This window comes from Phocoena sinus, chromosome 10 (genome assembly GCF_008692025.1).
Source record: "Phocoena sinus isolate mPhoSin1 chromosome 10, mPhoSin1.pri, whole genome shotgun sequence".
NCBI lineage: Eukaryota > Metazoa > Chordata > Mammalia > Artiodactyla > Phocoenidae > Phocoena > Phocoena sinus.
In genome coordinates this window covers 7990036-8007646 of record NC_045772.1, presented here as the reverse complement: position 1 = coordinate 8007646, position 17611 = coordinate 7990036, and the positions used below count along the sequence as shown (strand labels likewise).

The window sequence follows — 17611 nt, the reverse complement described above, 5'->3', positions numbered from 1 at the left end:
CATGCAGGATGCAAGTCAACGTAGGAAATTCTTTTTTTGTTGCTTAATAAATTCGGGTACCTTGAATGTAGCACATCCAAAATTTAACACCTCCAGGCCTATCTCAGATTAATGGCACTTCTCTTCTTTCAGTTGCTAAGGCCAAAAATCCTGACTTCTCTCGTACCCCACATCCAGTCTGTCAGCAAATTCCATTTGGCCCTATCTTTAGAATATATCCAGAGTCTGATCTCTCTTTACCACCACCGCCTCCACCACCTTGGCCAAGCTACTGCAGTCTCTGGCCTGGATTGTGGCAGTAGCCTGCATTTCCCTGCTTTTACCCCTGCTTACTTAGAGTCTGTTTTTAATGATGGCAACCAGCATAGGCCTGTTTAAGTATGTCAGATTATGTCACTCTTCTGCTCACAGCCTCCATTGGCTTCCTGTCTGACAATTATAACATAGTTCATACTGTGATCTAGCAGTCCCTGCATAATCTGGTCTTCTGTTACCTTTCTTACTTCATCTACTTGCTCTCATAACTGGCCACACTGATCTCCATGTTCCTCAAACACACCTTACACAGTCTGCTTTAGGGACATTTCACTTGCTAGTCCTGCTGCCTAGAATCTTCTTTGACCAAATATCCACATGGCTAACTCCTTCATTTCATTTAGATCTTTTTCCTGTCTACCTTAGCTAAAATTTCAAAACTCATTAATCTTTGCTGTTTTCTAAATTCTTAGTATCACTGTTCACAAATTCATCTTTTTCTAACATACCTAATCCAAACAGCCACTCATCAGATGTTTACAGTCCTGCTAAATACGTTAAAAACATAATCTTAGTGTGGTATTAAACAAATATTATCTGCAAAACTCTAACAGAAACACACAAAGATGGTGTGATGAATTGGATTGACATATATACACTAATATGTATAAAGTGGATAACTAATAAGAACCTGCTGTATAAAAATATAAATAAAATAAAAATTAAAAAAAAACACATAAAGAGCTGTGTTCAAATGTTATATGAACATAATGTGTCTGAAGAGTCAATTTAATGATTCCTTTTAGTTGACTTCTTCTTCTGTACCTCTTTATGCTGCTTTTTTTTCCTCTTACCACCTTCTTTGAATCCTGCTGAGAAAATAGAGGGATTCCAGTTGTAAAAGTATATTGAGATACATGTTTGGGGCTGCAGGACTTTGGTGAATAATTGTTGAATGACCGTCTTCTCCAACTGCATTCTTCAGCAAAGCTCTCTTCATCTGCCATACCATTTAAAAGAAAGGACTTCAACTCACCATTGTCTTTGTCTCTTTCTTGATCATTCTCAATAATTCTCTTTGTATTGGTATTTCTGCCATTAACAATTTTACCTGAAGTTGTAACAGATATGTAGTTGCCCATCCCACTGTCGTCAAATGTCAGGAAAGAGAATGAATTAAGGCCCTCATGGCCCAGTGAACCACATGGTATATATCCTGTATCATATGAAGAAAATCTCCCGAAAGCTGGATATTCACTGGATGTAGAGAAAAAGGATCTTTCACCTCTGTTTCTGCTTCCATAGGAGCTTCTTGGATTATTTAAAAGGTCTTCAAAAAAAAAAAAAAAGGTCCTCAAGCAAGTCTTCAAAGAAATGAAATGAAAATGGGTCCCTTTTACGAAAAATTTCTTTAAAGACATCATCTGGCTTACGGAATATGAAGCCATACTCAGAAGAATCATCAAAATGACTTCTGCCTCCACCATTTAATCCTTCTTTGCCATATTTATCATAAATGTCCCATTTTTCATCATTTGATAATACCTCATATGCCTCAGCTACTTCTTTGAATTTTCTCTCGGCTTCTTCTTTATTTTCTGGATTTTTATCAGGGTGCCATTTAAGTGCCACTTTTCAATAAGCCTTTTTAATGTCCACAGGTGAAGTATATCTCTGCAATTCTAGAACTTCATAGTAATCCACCATGTTGTAACAGATGGTTGGAAAGGGGTGCTCAGGGTAGTGAGAACCGTGGTTTCCTCTCAGCTTAGGCTCTGCTGGTGATGGTGGTAGAGGCAGTGACTGCAGATAGGCACATTTTTACATTGAAGACAATGTTATTACCATGGACCACTGCTAGGCCACATTAGGATACTGATTATATGGCAAGCAGAGTTACAAGCTTATGTCAGGGAGGGCTGCATTGTGGTGTCATTATGGGGTTGGAGTAGGGACTAGATCTTCCAAACGGAGCTAGTCCAGAGTCATACCAGACCATCCTTAACCCTCTGGACTATTTCCCCTATATTTTCCTGGAAGCCTCAAACAGTGCCTTATAAACCAGTGGGAGCTGTTGTTTATGGCCACAGCATACCTCTTGCATAATATGACCTCTGGGTTACTGAGCTTTAATAACTTACTTCTCAGTTGTTCCATGTTTTGGTTTGAAAAAATGAAGAATTTGTGAACTATGAAAAAATAATCAAGCACTTGACATATTTATTTCAACCTTAATAAGTCATTGTATTAGTCCTGAGGCTACCATAACAAATTACCACGAACATGTCTGCTTAAAACAGAAATGTATTGTCTCACAGTTCTGGAGGCCAGAAGCCTGAGATCATGTGTCAGCAGGGCTACACTCCTTCCCGGGGCACTAGGAGAGAATCCGTTCTTCCCATCTTCCAGCTTCTGGTGGCTATACATATTCCTTGGCTTGTGGCCACATCTCTTCTGTTTCTGCCTCCATGGTTACATTGCTTCCTCCTCTTCTGTCTCAATTCTCCCTGTGCATTTCTCTTACAAGGACACATGTCATTGGATTTAGGATCAACCCAGATAATGCAGGATGATGCGTTCATCTCAAGTTCCTTAATTACATCTGCAAAAACCCTTTTTCCAATTAACAGTCACAGGTTCTGGAGATTAGGATGTGGACGTATCTTCTGGGGGCCACCATTCAAGACACTGCAGTAATAAAATCATGTTAGTGCACTGAGGCAAGCTTATTTTTAATGGAATAGGGCAGCAAAAATAACAGTCACAGAAAGAATAGTATTTAGTGAAATTTCTATATACATTATACATATATATGTCTGTATATACTAGGTTACTGTGTAAAATATATTTTTACTGTGGGTTTTGGTTTTAAAAATTTGAAAGCCACTACCTAATATAACGGCTTTATTTCACAGGTGAAGAAATAAGTACAGAGGAGTTATGTAACATGCCAAGGTCATGTAGATAGTAGAACTAAACTAGAACTAGCACTTTTTTCTACTATACCATGCTGCCTTTAATTCTTTGTCTTAGATTGCCTTCCAGAGTACATGCTTATTTCCTTCATTTTTCTCTATGGTCGCTTCATCTTCTTTTTTTTTTCAACTTTTTTATTATGGAAAATTTCAAAAATATACACAAGTAGAGTAGTATAATGAACTCTGATGTACCCATCACACAGCTTCAATAATTATCAACTCATGGCCAGTCTTGTTTCATTCAAATCCCCATTCATCCTCTCCGCAATCCACCCCACCCCCATATTATTTTGAGACAAACCTGAGATCATATCACTTCATCTGTAAATATTTCTATTTATATCTCTAAAAGATAAGTTTCTTTTTAACATAATCACAACACCATTATCACACGTTAAAACAAATATTACTTCCGTAATACCATCAAATATGCAATCACTCCCAATTTCCAGTGACCTCATAAATATAATGTATTTGTTTTACAGTTTGTTGCTTGAATCGGGATCCAGTTAAGGTTCACATATTACAGTTGGTTCATAATGTCTTTTAAGGCTTACTTAATCTATAGATTCCCCCTTCCATACCTTACCACCCCTACCTGCCTTAGAATTTATGTGGAAAAAGCTGAATTGTTTGTCTGGTAGTGTCTTTGTTGATTGCTTCCCTGTGGTGTCACTTAACAGGTTTCTCTGTATTTTTGTAAATTGCTTGCCTCATCTTTGTTAAGCTTTCAACCTGTGTAGACTGGGCATATTCCTTAATATGTATTCTGTACATTTTCTAAAGACAGATTCCAGGAAATACTTAATATTTTGTCCTTTTTCTCATTTTCCACTATTCTTAACTGTATTTTCATACTGCCTGGAAACCTGTACCATTTTCTCTGTCTTTTTAATCATTCAAGAAGCTATAATTTTTCTTAATAACCCTTTGTAAATTTAATTCAAAGTTAATGTTTAAGACTTCTTAACTCTCCAAATACATACGCTGTCATTCATGCTTTATAATCCCTACTAAAACCTTTAACTTGATCCAGACTTACCGTGTTTTGCTGTTGTGATTGTACGTTCACGGGGAGATTGTACAGTACTAATTGTATTGTTGGGATTTAGCAGAGAAGACTTACTGAGTGGCAGAGTAGAGGGATAAGAGCAAAGATTTTGAAGTTAAACTGAGTTTGAGTCCCAGCTTCCCTAGTACTAACTGTGTAACATTGCACAAATTACTTCTCTGAGTCTGATTCCTTATCTGTTAAAAAAAAAAAAAAAAAGAAGGCGATGATAATGCCTACCTCACGTAACAGTTAAAAATCTAATTCCTTAGTTTGGTGTACAAAGCCTTCAATGGTCTGATCCTTACCTTGCTGGTCTTTTCCTCTCCCACCAGCAGCAACACTGACCTGAAATTCTCTTTCTATCCCTTTTCCCTCTACACGCACACATGGGCACATGTGAATGTGCTGCTTTCTATGCCTTCCCTTTCATAATCTCATTCATGATACCTTCAGCTCCCCTTGTCACTTTCACTGACTAATTCCTACTCAGAGTAGGCATTTCTACTTCTGCAGTCTCACACAAGCGCCTGTTGTGTGCTTCTCTGTTCCCCAGATCACTGTGTCCTATCGTCATTGTACCCGTCCCACAGCGTTGTGTTAGTTTTTGTGCTCTCAAAAACCTTGTGTATGAATCCACCACTGCATTCACAATGTAGTATTGCTCTGTCTCACCTCCACTAGACTGTATGTTCTTTCCAGACCAGGACAAATAGTCTTGTGTTATTCTTGTGTCTTTCCCAACATGTGCCAATCACACACTTAATAAATCTTGCTGAATGAATGCTAATAATATTACTTCTTATGGGCTAAATATGATTAAGCATTTTTCAGACATTTCACTAGCTCTAACATTCCAAGATTAAATGAGATAAGATGTGCATATTTTCTGAAACTTCACGTATTCTCAATAAAAATGTTAATTCTCTTTTTCTGAATTTTAGGACACAGCATAACACTACCTCAATGAAATACTTCCTACCCCCTCCCCTGCTTTTGTTTGTTGTCTTTCTTCTGTTCCCATAGCTCCTATTCATATGTTAATCATACTGTATGTATATATACCTCTATTATATTCAGGTAGACTAAAGTCACTAAAGGTAAAGATAATCTCATTTCTGTATCCCTAAGGCCCAACACAGGCTCCGGCTGGCCCACAGGAAGGACCATAAAAATACTGAAGGAGATATTAATTTGCATTTTTCTAAAGCATCCTACTGCTGGAGGTAGATAAATGTGTATATACTGTCGGGACTTTCTAGGTACACTATTCCATTTCATCCTCTTTATCTCTCCTTCAGGATGCATGTCATGTTCACAGCGAAGGTACTCCCTGCAGCCCATCCCAGAGAGGAGGATTCCAAACCGGTACTTAGGCCAGCCCAGCCCCTTTACACACCCACACCTCCTCAGACCAGGTAAGGCCTTTTAACTGTAATGACTGTCTCTCTCTTTAGGGGCTTTGTCTAGAACTGTGCTATCCAATAGAATTTTTGCAGCAGTGGGAATGTTCTAGAGCTGTGCTGTCCAATACAGTAGCCACTATACACAAGTGGCTACTGTACACTTAAAATGTTGCTAGTGCAACTGAGGAACTAAATTTTTTAAATTTTTATTTTAATTAATTTAAATTTAAACAGCTACATGTGGCTAATAGTACTGTATAGACAGCACCATCTAGAGCAATAAATACGATTAGCCTTATAATTCAGAAGTATCAGTGAAAAGTATGTATTTCAAGATGTTTTTAAAGAAAAATTCTGTTACTTTCTAAAACATGGTGTCTAGAACTGTGTTCTAACTATTGATTCCTTGTGAACTACTGTGTTAAAGACACTTTAGGAAACATTTTTCTTGAAAGCATTAAATGCTCATGTCAATATTAAGAAAAATATTTTTATATAGGTTACACAAGATTTCCAGATGTGATTGTCACAACTTTGAGAAGTGATAACAGTGATAAAGGTGATGCAAAAAGTTGATAAAGGTTTACTTCACTAATTTTTTTTTCTACTTTAAGATTCCAGCGTTCCTGCTGGAAGATGTGTCATCACTATTGTTCAAATTCATACCTAAGGTTTTTTGTTTTGTTTTGTTTTTTTTAAAGACACTTAAGGGATGAACTATGATGAATGAATATCATCCCAAAGAGGTAGGCAGGGTAAAACCAAATGCTTTGGAGAAAAAGCAGTCAGGTTTTCAAGGGAGATTAATTGTTGCTTCTGCCATGCGAAGTTAAATCTGTATTTACTGTGTAAGCATATATATTAATAATCTAAATTGCCTTTGGAAATATGTTGCTCTTTCACTGTCTCCACTCAGTGAATGATACCAGTGTGTCTCTCAGTGAGGGCTTCCTTTTGCTGATTCTTCATCAGACTGGAATTCCTGCTGGGAAGTCGGCTGAGACTCAGGAAATGCAGCTCACCACTGAAACACACAGGAAATCAGAGTTTTTCAAAGCTGTAAGGTAAGCTTAATAGCAATACAGTTGATATTAATTTAAGTATTTCTCCATCCAATCAACCTACCTGTAGCTTCAATTTAATACTAAGTTTTACCAGCTTTGAAAATTACTGATTTCTCGTGGTGAGATACTTTTACATGGTGAGCTGCATTTTCCAGGCCTTGAAACTAGTAATCATATTGTCAAGATGATGGCCTCTGTATCTAGACTGTTATTTGTGTTATGTGCATGTTAACTATGTAAAAAATGAATGTAAATAAATACACACATACAAGTTCATATATATACATATGTTCATATAAACTATGGGGGAAAAGGAATACCTATCATAATTTTTTTTTTTTTTTTTGCGATATGCAGGCCTCTCACTGTTGTGGCCTCTCCCGTTGCGGAGCACAGGCTCTGGACGCGCAGGCTCAGTGGCCATGGCTCACGGGCCCAGCCGCTCCGTGGCATGTGGGATCTTCCCGGACCAGGGCATGAACCCGTGTCCCCTGCCTCGGCAGGCGGACTCTCAACCACTGCGCCACCAGGGAAGCCCACCTATCATAATTTTTATTCTCCTGTACAATAGGGATTGGGGTAAGTGAGAAGGGATAGAAGTAGATAGAATTTTAAAAGAGAATTATCAGTGTTAAAGAAACCACCAGATATATAATAGCCAAAGTGTTAATCACTTATCTTTCTCCATGTAGAGAAGCAAAACTTACAGAAGTGTTAAAATAATTGAGGGGTGGAGGAAGAGTCAATTATTAAGAAATATTAAGAGGCATTTAATACTTTTTTTTAAATCTCTTTTACAAAGCCAAGGTCAGTTTGTTAGTTTGGGGTTTAAAAGTATGTTTCTATTATGTGGTTTGCTCCAAAAGGTTTCATGTTTGGAATATTTCCCCAGTACTTGCCAGTACTTTAAACTTTTGGAAAATATCTCAGTCCCTTTCCTAATTATTATACAAGTTCCATATATATGATAGACAAATTAGAGAATACAGATAGGGCTTCCCTGGTGGCGCAGTGGTTGAGAGTCCGCCTGCCGATGCAGGGGACACGGGTTCGTGCCCCGGTCCGGGAAGATCCCACATGCCGCAGAGCGGCTAGGCCCGTGAGTCATAGCCGCTGAGCCTGCGGCGTACGGAGCCCATGCTCCGCAACGGGAGAGGCCACAACAGTGAGAGGCCCGCGTACCACAAAAGAAAAGAAAAAAAAAAAAAGCTCCTGAATCACTTGAAACTCATTCTTGTCATTGTGTGAGAAAACCAGATAATTTCATGTAAATAATTACTTTGATAGGGATAATGATCATCCCTATAAATTTTACTCTTTCAAGATCCTACCTGGCTTTGTATTACCAGGATGACAACCTCTTCAAGTGTAAATTATTTATGTGGTAATAATTATAACTAATATTTATATAGTGCTAACTGTTCGAAGTATTTCATTAACTTATTAAATCCTCCTGACAACTTTGTGAAGTGGGTGCTATTATTATCTCCACTTTACAGATGAGGACACAGGCACAGAACAGTTTGGTAGCTCTCCCCAAGTCACTCAGTAAGTTGTTAAGCCAGAATTCCAACTCAGCAAAAGTCTGAGTCCACACTTAACCACAAAACAGCACATAACACCCATGCCAAAGAATACTATATGGGAATTTTTTTAAGTCTTTTTTTGGCTATAATATTTTTGGTAAGAAGAAATTCAAGTGAGAGAAGTCTTGATGTAAAAGTTATTTCAGCTTTAGAGAGTGGTATAGTCATCCCTTGGTATCCTTAGGGGATTGGTTCCAGGACCCTCTCAGATGCCAAAATCTGCGGATGCTTAAGTCCCTTACCTAAAATGGCATAGTATATGACTGTAATCCATGCACATCCTCCCGTATACTATAGACCATCTCTAGATTACTTATAATACCTAATACAAGGTAAATGCTATGTAAATAGTCGCTCATGCACAGCAAATTGAAGTTTTGCTTTTTGCGACTTTCTGGAATTTTTTTTCCAAATGTTTTTGATCTGTGGTTGGTTGAATCCCCAGATGCAGAACCTATGGATATGGAGGGCCAGCTGTACTTTTTTTTTTTTTAATGTGATAAAATTTACATTAGGTGAATTGCACAGAGCTTAAATATGCAATTCAGTGAGTTTTGACAAAGGTACACCAATATAACCCATACCCCATTCAAGATATAGGGCATTTCCATCACCCCAGAAAGTCCCCTCATACCCTTCTAGTCAGTCCCCACCTCCATCCTTAACCACTGCTCTAGTTTCTATCAACATGATTGTTTTGCCTGTTCTTGAGTTTCGTGTAAGTGGAATCATACAGTATGAACCCTTTCTGTCTGGCTTGTTTTGCTCAGTATATGCAAATAAAATCCATTGAGAGTATTTTTAAATTATTTATTTGATCATTTCATTTTTTTCAGAGAGGTCTGTGTTTTACTTTATAAAGGAAATGTTTATTAGCTTTTTCTTTACCCCCATTTTCCAACTACATAGTAATAGATCATTTTATGCACTAATTCCTTATATACAATAAAAAACTCCTAATATTAAACAGAATTCAAGGACACTGCTTCAGGCCACGTTAAAATCCTAACCTAGTTAGTTTCAGGAAATAATTAAAATACATACCTAGATTGTAGCAAAGACTTGCATATTTCCATCCATTTTCTGTCTTCATAAAACTTTTCCTCTCTGGGTTTTCTGCCTGGCTGATAAAATATGAAGAACATTTTTCTTATTCTCTCAAGAGGCCCAATCCTAGATGTCCTGGAAGAGCTTTTCTTCTTGGCTTCACAGTCTCAGGATTGATTGTGAGACTTTGTTATTTACAGAGTCCAGATTGTGACATCTAGGCATTTGGTTGATTAAATAACTTGTTAGAGTAGCCCTTCTATCCTTAATTGACTCCACATGACAAAATACTGACTTTGCTTCTTAATACTTTACAATTTGACAAAGTTACCAGAATGTCTATTCAGATGCAGTTTTATCTGAAGAAAGTCAGGCTAGATGGACTATAATGGTTAGTTCTATGATCAAAGGCCATAACAACTGCCAGGTTTACCTCTAGGGTTGAAGTTCATTGCTTTATCACACTTTTTTTCCCTCCTTCAGTTGATAAGGTGTGTCTTTCCCTGGATAATTTTTCTGTTGTGATGAAGAGTTCTTCGAAATTTCAGAGGTTTGGAAGCATATAGTTAATGGTCACTGTATAGTGTTTACAATTAGTAAGCTTGGGAAAATGTAGTCAGTGTTTTAAATAAATATTTCTCATATAGTCATTTGTATGAAATTAGATTCAGCAACGAGGAATGCTTTGAAGGGCGAAAAAGATGGTTTTGCAATCCTGCTTTGATTTTTAAATAATTTTATCTTTTTTTCAGAAGTTACTTCCTAATATACATATATGTATACTCTGTTATTAATGAAAATGAGAGATAACACATTAATTAATATCATTAATATTGTGAATTTTCTTCTTATTTCCAAAGTTTTTTTAAAAACACAATGAATTGATTTTTTAAGTTTAGTTTTATTACATGGACCGTAGCTGGGAAATGACCAAAAGCAAAGCACAGGATAGGGACCAAGTAAAATGACAAAAAGGAAAAGTTGGATAATCCACCAATTATAACCAGCGTCTGCTTTTAGAAAAGAGTATTTGCTGCTTGGGTAAATTAGGAAATTTCCAATATTGAGTAACAGTGGCAGACTTAACATGAATAATTATCAGGGAGATAAATAGTTAAGCTGTTCTTGGGCTCTGGTATAAAGTTCGATATTCTGCCCTAGAGCCCTAGGGGACTCTTACCCAACTCAATCCTCAGAGAAAGAAATGTGATGTGAGCTTTTCTAGGACCAACTCTGTTGCTTTGCCTGGCCTGTAAGGCCCTCTCTTATTTATCTCTTTTGTTTCTTACCAATTTTGTTAATAAAAATGTAAATTTTTATATTGTAGGTACATAAAAGTTAAATAAAAAATTATTAATGGGATAGAACTACAGAATTTTCTGGAGAGATAAACTATGCATAGGTAAAACATCTAGACAGTTCCAAAGTAATCATAAACAGCTGAGTTGCATGTACTGAACATGAGTACTAAGAAAACTCGAAGGACTTTGATCCACTAATTTCTCTCCTGGGACTATCCCACAGAAATAAAAGCAACAGTACATAGGGCATTTAAAAGTACCCTATGTATATAAGTAGAAAGATGTTCATTATTGCAGCAAAAAGCTGAAAATAATATGAATGCCCACCAGTATGGAAATGGATCAGGAAGTTATGATACATTCCCCCAAGAAATAATATGGAGACATCAAGCAGAATGAGTTGAAGCTATGCTAAATGAGTTGGTGGGAGGGACTTCTATGAGGTATTGTTGTGTTAGAAAGACAACATAAACACAAGACTGTGTAGTACCCCATTTTTGTAAAACACTAGTGACTCAAAAAACCCTAAATGCAGGTATATGTGTATGTGATTATATGAGTATTGAGAAAAATAGGAAAGGATACATACTAAATTACAAATATGGGGGTGGTTCTAATGTGGGTAGAAGGAGGGAAGGGGAGTGAGGTCTCAAACAATGAAGAAATGGGGGAAAAGTGTTTAACTATTGAAAGAGTATGGTATGATTACATTTATACACAACTATAATGTGTTTGAAACTATACACAACTATATGTGTATATGAAAATGAAATAGTTGACTTTAAAAAAAATGTAATTCAAAGGAACAAATCAACATGATCTGGGCTAATCAAGAAAGCCTTTTGAATCAGAAGGGTCTAAAAACAAACATATTGAGCTCCAAGTCTTGAGTGGAATTGCTTTGGAGGGAGAAGAAATTTTAGAAAGGGGACACACTGTAAGCAAGGTAACAGGTTGGACTTATGTAAGATATAGAAGGAATTAATTTCAGAATAATTGGAGGAATGATAAGAAAAAAGTTGGCCAAGTCACCAAAGAACACATCTTGTGTGATTTCATTTATATGAAATCTGTACTATAGACAAACCCAGAGAGGCAGAAAATAGATTAGTGGTTGTCAAGGGCTGGATTGGATTCGGAGGAAACAGGGAGTAACTATTGATTGGCATGGGATTTCTTTTTGGAGTGATGAAATATTCTAAAATTGTTTAGGGTAATGGTTGCACAAATCTGTGAATATACCAAAAATCATTGAATTGTACACTTGTAAGTGGGCGAATTGTATGGTATGAAAATATCTCAGTAGAGCTGTTACCAAAAAAAGTTGGCCAGATAAGTTGAAGTCACCTGGTAGAGAACATTTAAATGTAAATGTTAAAGTGGCTTAAGAGTATGAATTTGATCTGACAGACGATAAAGAACCATTGTAGGTTATGAGTATGGAGTGGACTGTCCATGGTTTCCCTTTTTTAACCTCTTTTTCTCTTTATTTGGGACTTTAATTATAAGAGTATATACTTATTGAAACAGAATTCAAATAATATAATAAATCATGTTAAATAGAAAATTTCAGTTTATGTCACTCTCCATAGGTTACCACTATAAAAATTCTGATTCTTTTCTAAATTCTTTTTTCTCTCTCCTTTGTTTTTTTTAAACATAATGAGAACATATTGTCCATCTTCTTATTTAACTTTCTTACACAGCAGTGTTTCATGGCTATCTTCCCATACTTGCATGTGGAGACTGGCTACCACAGGGAATAATAATAGTTCCCCACATCATAGAGTCATTGTAAAGATAAAATAAGTTGATACGTGTAAATAATTAGAATAGTACAGACACATAGTAAGCGTTCAATAAGCATTAGATGTTGTTTTACTATTATTATTGTTAAGTGTAGGCTTAGGGATACAGCTTTTGTGAGTAATTGTTTTAGTAGTTCTTTTGTCTGGGAACCTAAAGTGAAAGCAGGCATAATTTCCATTTCAGAAGTGAAGCGTTCACCCAGTCATCACTGGGCTAGCAGCCAGGCAGTCTGTTAGGTACTAGTATTAAGAACTAACACATATTACAATAGCCAGGACATGGAAGCAACCTAATTGTCCATCAACAGATGAATGGATAAAGAAGATGTGGCACATATATACAATGGAATATTACTCAGCCATAAAAAGAAACGAAATTGAGTTATTTGCAGTGAGGTGGATGGACCTAGAGACTGTCATACAGAGTGAAGTAAGTCAGAAAGAGAAAAACAAATACCGTATGCTAACACATATATATGGAATCTAAAAAAGAAAAGGTTCTGAAGAACCTAGGGGCAGGACAGGAATAAAGACGCAGACGTAGAGAATGGACTTGAGGACACAGAGAGGGGGAAGGGTAAGCTGGGACCAAGTGAGAGAGTGGCATGGACTTATATATACTACCAAATGTAAAATAGATAGCCAGTGGGAAGCAGCTGCATAGCTCAGGGAGATCAGCTCAGTGCTTTGTGTCCCCCTAGAGGGGTGGGATAGGGAGGGTGGGAGGGAGATGCAAGAGGGAGGGAATATGGGGATATATGTATACATATAGCTGATGCACTTCGTTACACAGCAGCAACTAACACAACATTGTAAAGCAATTATACTCCACTAAAGATGTTAAAAAAATAAATAAATAATAAATAAAAGGAGAAAAGGCTAAAATAAAGAACTAACACATAACACTTCATAACAAAGTTTCTTTTTTTATATATATGTTTATTTATTTATTTTTGGCTGCATCTGGTCTTAGTTGCAGCACACAGGATCTTCTTTGCAGCATGCAGGCTTCTCTCTAGTTGTGGTGCAAGGGCTTCTCTCTAGTGTGGCATGCAGGCTCCAGAGCACATGGGCTCTGTAGTTGTGGTGCACGGGCTCAGTAGTTGCAGCTTGTGGGCTTAGTTGCCCCGCGGCATGTGGGATCTTAGTTCCCCAACCAGGGATCAAACCCACATCCCCTGCATTGGAAGGCAGATTCTTAACCACTGGACCACCAGGGAGGTCCCACAGGGGTTCTTAATATGGGTTTTTTGCGTGCGCTTACAGGAATCTGAGACTCTTGAAATTGTATGTCAAAAGTTTGTATCTGGGCTTCCCTGGTGGCGCAGTGGTTAAGAATCCTCCTACCAATGCAGGGACCACTGGTTCGAGCCCTGGTCCGGGAAGATCCTACTTGCTGCGGAGCAACTAAGCCCGCATATCGCAACTACTGAAACCCACGCACCTGGAGCCCGTGCTCCACAACAAGAGAAGCCACCACAATAAGCCCAAGCACCGCAACGAAGAGTAGCCCCTGCTTGTCACAACTAGAGAAAAGCCCACATGCAGCAACGAAGACCCAACGCAGCCAAAAATAAAATAAACTAAATAAATTTTTAAAAAAATGTTTGTATGTGCCTACATGCCATTTAGTAAACAGAATACATCCATAGCTTTCAAAAGATTTTCTAGGATGTCTTCAAATCCTTAAGAACCACATGCTTTATCAAATTTGATTCTCATGACAGCCCCAAGAGGTGGATAATATTACTAGAGTTTTGAAGGATATGAAGATGGTTCTGACCATCAGATAGGTTATGTATACCCAGCTCACTGTTAATACAAGGTAGAAAGTGAAAAGCCCTGTTAGAAAGATATTATTATGCCTTGGAAATTCAGAAGGGGAAATTTATTCTAACTCTTGAAATTGGGGAAAGCTTTTTGGCCTTCAACTCTAAAATTACTATAGCTCATTTGACAATTATCAAATGCCTACTATATTCCAGTTGTTATTCTAGGCCCTGGGAATATAACGTTGAGCAAACAGACAAAACTCTGTGTCTTCGAGGAACTTACATTCTTTTGGGGAAGTCTTACACAGAAAATGTGATCCTTCTCCTCACCTTGTATATTGAAACTTCAGGGCAACTTGGATTATTTGCCTAACAATGCCTTCCATATAATAATGTTTAGTAAATATTTGATTGAATGAGTAAAAGAATGAACCAAAGAGCTGGAAGAGATCTTAAGGGGTCATGATCCCATTTTTCAGGCAGGACCACATGTAATTATCATTTCTTCCAAATTTTTGCAATGGAATAGAAATTTGAAACCTGGGTTATCTCCTTAATTTGCCATGTGCTATGAGGAGATTGGGCATAAATTGAAGAAATGAACTTGGGTGTCTCCATCTAATATTAAACTCTCTTAAGTACTTTGACACTACAGAAATGCAAAGCATCACTGTTTTTTGTCATTTCTAGGGGAGGTGACACCAGGACTATCCCAGGTGGAATATGCACTTCGCAGACACAAACTAATATCTCTGATCCACAAGGAAGCACAAGGGCAGAGTGGTACAGACCACACAGTGGTACTGCTGTCCAACCCTACATACTATATGAGCAATGATATCCCCTATACTTTCCACCAAGACAACAATTTCCTGTACCTGTGTGGATTCCAAGAGCCTGATAGCATTCTGGTCCTTCAAAGCCTCCCCGGCAAGCAGTTACCAGCACACAAGGCCATACTTTTTGTGCCTCAGAGAGATCCCAGTCGAGAACTTTGGGATGGCCCCCGATCTGGTACTGATGGAGCAATAGCTCTAACTGGAGTGGATGAAGCCTATACGCTGGAAGAATTTCAACATCTTGTACCAAAACTGAAAGGTAACAAATGGGAGCAGAAGTCAAATCAGAGGCCAGATTGGGACTAAGACCTTCCTTGCCTGTTTAGACAAAGTTCTTCATTTCCTAAAATAATCATCATAGCAGCATTGCCCTGGGCACCATGAAAAGAATATAAATCTTGGGCTTCCCTGGTGGCACAGTGGTTGAGAGTCCGCCTGCCAATGCAGGGGACGCGGGTTCGTGTCCCGGTCCGGGAAGATCCCACGTGCCGCGGAGCGGCTGGGCCCGTGAGCCATGGTCACTGAGCCTGTACGTCCAGAGCCTGTGCTCCATAACGGGAGAGGCCACAACAGTGAGAGGTCCGCGTACCGCCAAAAAAAAAAATATAAATCTTTTCCACAAGACTTTAAAGATTTCATTTATTCATTTGCTAAATCTTCATTGGATTATTCATTCACAGAGACTTTTAACTGTTCTAGTTTGAAATCCCAGACAGAATTTTAAAGTGGAGGATGAGCATGGGCTGCTTTTCAAGATTACTGATTTTCAAGATTACTGATTTTCAAGATTACTGACCAGTCTATTGACCTTTGATTACTACTTACCTTACTGCTTTTGCCAACTCTTCAAAAAAGGGCAGTATTCTCAAAGAATGATTTATTCATCACCAGCATGAGAATCACCTGGTGATGCATTATAGAATTACAAATGCATAATAGATACTGGAAATGTAAAATCTGCATCCCCCACTCCATACCTACTAAATCGGGATCTGCATTTTAACAAGATTCTCAGGTGGTTCGTGTACACGGTTGAATTCATGCCCCTTGAGATAGTCACTTTCTCTACGCGTATTCTGGTGAAATTATGATCACTCAGAATGTTTTGGGATTCCTTTTCTGGAACTTTTCAGAATGTACACTGCATTATAAACTATCCTTAGTGATTCTTACAAATCTACAACTCTAGTAAGCATTTTATTTTTTGAAGTGTCCAAAAGTCACTTAGATCCGAATTTGATAAATAAGATAGATGATCAAGTTGGAAAATACTTGATTTTAGACAAAATAATGTATGATCGTAAAATTTTAGTCATATTCTTGTAAGGTTTATAAACATTTCTGAAGTCAGTCTCTAAAAGAGAATTTCAAAACTGTTTCCAGTGATCATAGATTGAAAGTTTAAAAACCTAAAAAGGTTGGTCTGTGATTTTATAAGCTGACAGCAGATGGTCATGGTTGTTTTACTTTTTAAAAATCACAGCAATTAAATTTCTATTGAAAATAAGATTAGAGTTTTACCTGTAATCTACATTTAAAATCACTTTTATTTTAAAGTGAAAATATTTAGGAGATTGTACCACTAATACATATCTGATAAAAATTTTTAGGATTTTTTCCCTCTTCGGTCCCAAAGTCCATTGTATGAAACATACAAACAAACCTTCAGACTTAGATTGTCATGAATACTACTCATAGGTTTCTTTTTTATTATTACTATTATTTTATTTATTTATTTATTTATTTTTGGCTGTGTTGGGTCTTTGTTGCTGCGCACAGGCTTTCTTTAGTTGCGTCGAGCGGGGGCTACTCTTCGTTGTGGTGCACGGGCTTCTCATTGTGGTGGCTTCTCTTGTTGCAGAGCACAGACTCTAGGCACGTGGGCTCCAGTAGTTGTTGCTCACGGGCTCTAGAGCACAGGCTCAGTAGTTGTGGCACACGGGCTTAGTTGCTTCGTGGCATGTGGGATCTTCCCGGACCAGGGCTCAAACCTGTGTCCCCTGCATTGGCAGGTGGATGCTTAACCACTGCGCCACCAGGGAAGCCCCTACTCATAGGTTTCTGTCAGAAAAAAAAGAAAGGAACAAATAGAGACCTGATGTAAATGGAAAAGATTTTCATAATGAGCCTCATCTTATATCTCAGGCAAAAATTGACCATTTCCTTGGGTCTCTAAAGTGAAATGGTGAACTGTGGTTGTCTGTAATGAGAATACATGGCAGATGGAAAAGGATTTCCTGGGTAAGTGTGGATTAGCATGTATTATCAACTATGAGAGCTCCTTTCACCAATACTGAGATTGTTTGTAAGGGATGGAACACTTTTAACCATAAGGTCATGAGCTGAGTACTTTTTTCTGTCCTTTTGTGTTTAGTTATTTAATGATGCTCTAGCTCAGTTGTGTGGAGAACAATTGTCATAATTGTTCTTTAACAGTTAATAAATAATAAAATCAAAGCTTGCATAAAGCTTTAGTCTCATCTATCATCTTTATTAAAAACACT

The 17611-nt window shown here is 37.7% G+C and overlaps 2 protein-coding genes across 3 annotated transcripts in view; one reads left to right on the top strand and one right to left on the bottom strand.

Moving 5' to 3' along the window:
• XPNPEP3 (X-prolyl aminopeptidase 3) overlaps positions 1 to 17611 on the top strand; it is a 60481-nt gene that overhangs the window by 4436 nt on the left and 38434 nt on the right. For both annotated transcript variants that reach the window (XM_032644564.1, XM_032644565.1), the window contains exons 2-3: positions 5586 to 5702; positions 14959 to 15366. In XM_032644564.1, coding sequence (XP_032500455.1) covers positions 5586 to 5702; positions 14959 to 15366 — 525 coding nt within the window. The remainder of the gene's footprint in view (positions 1 to 5585; positions 5703 to 14958; positions 15367 to 17611) is intronic.
• On the bottom strand, positions 1045 to 1962 carry LOC116760150 (dnaJ homolog subfamily B member 7-like). The gene is given in 3 exon segments (XM_032644567.1): positions 1045 to 1175; positions 1178 to 1266; positions 1625 to 1962. Coding segments are annotated over 3 exon segments (558 nt in total).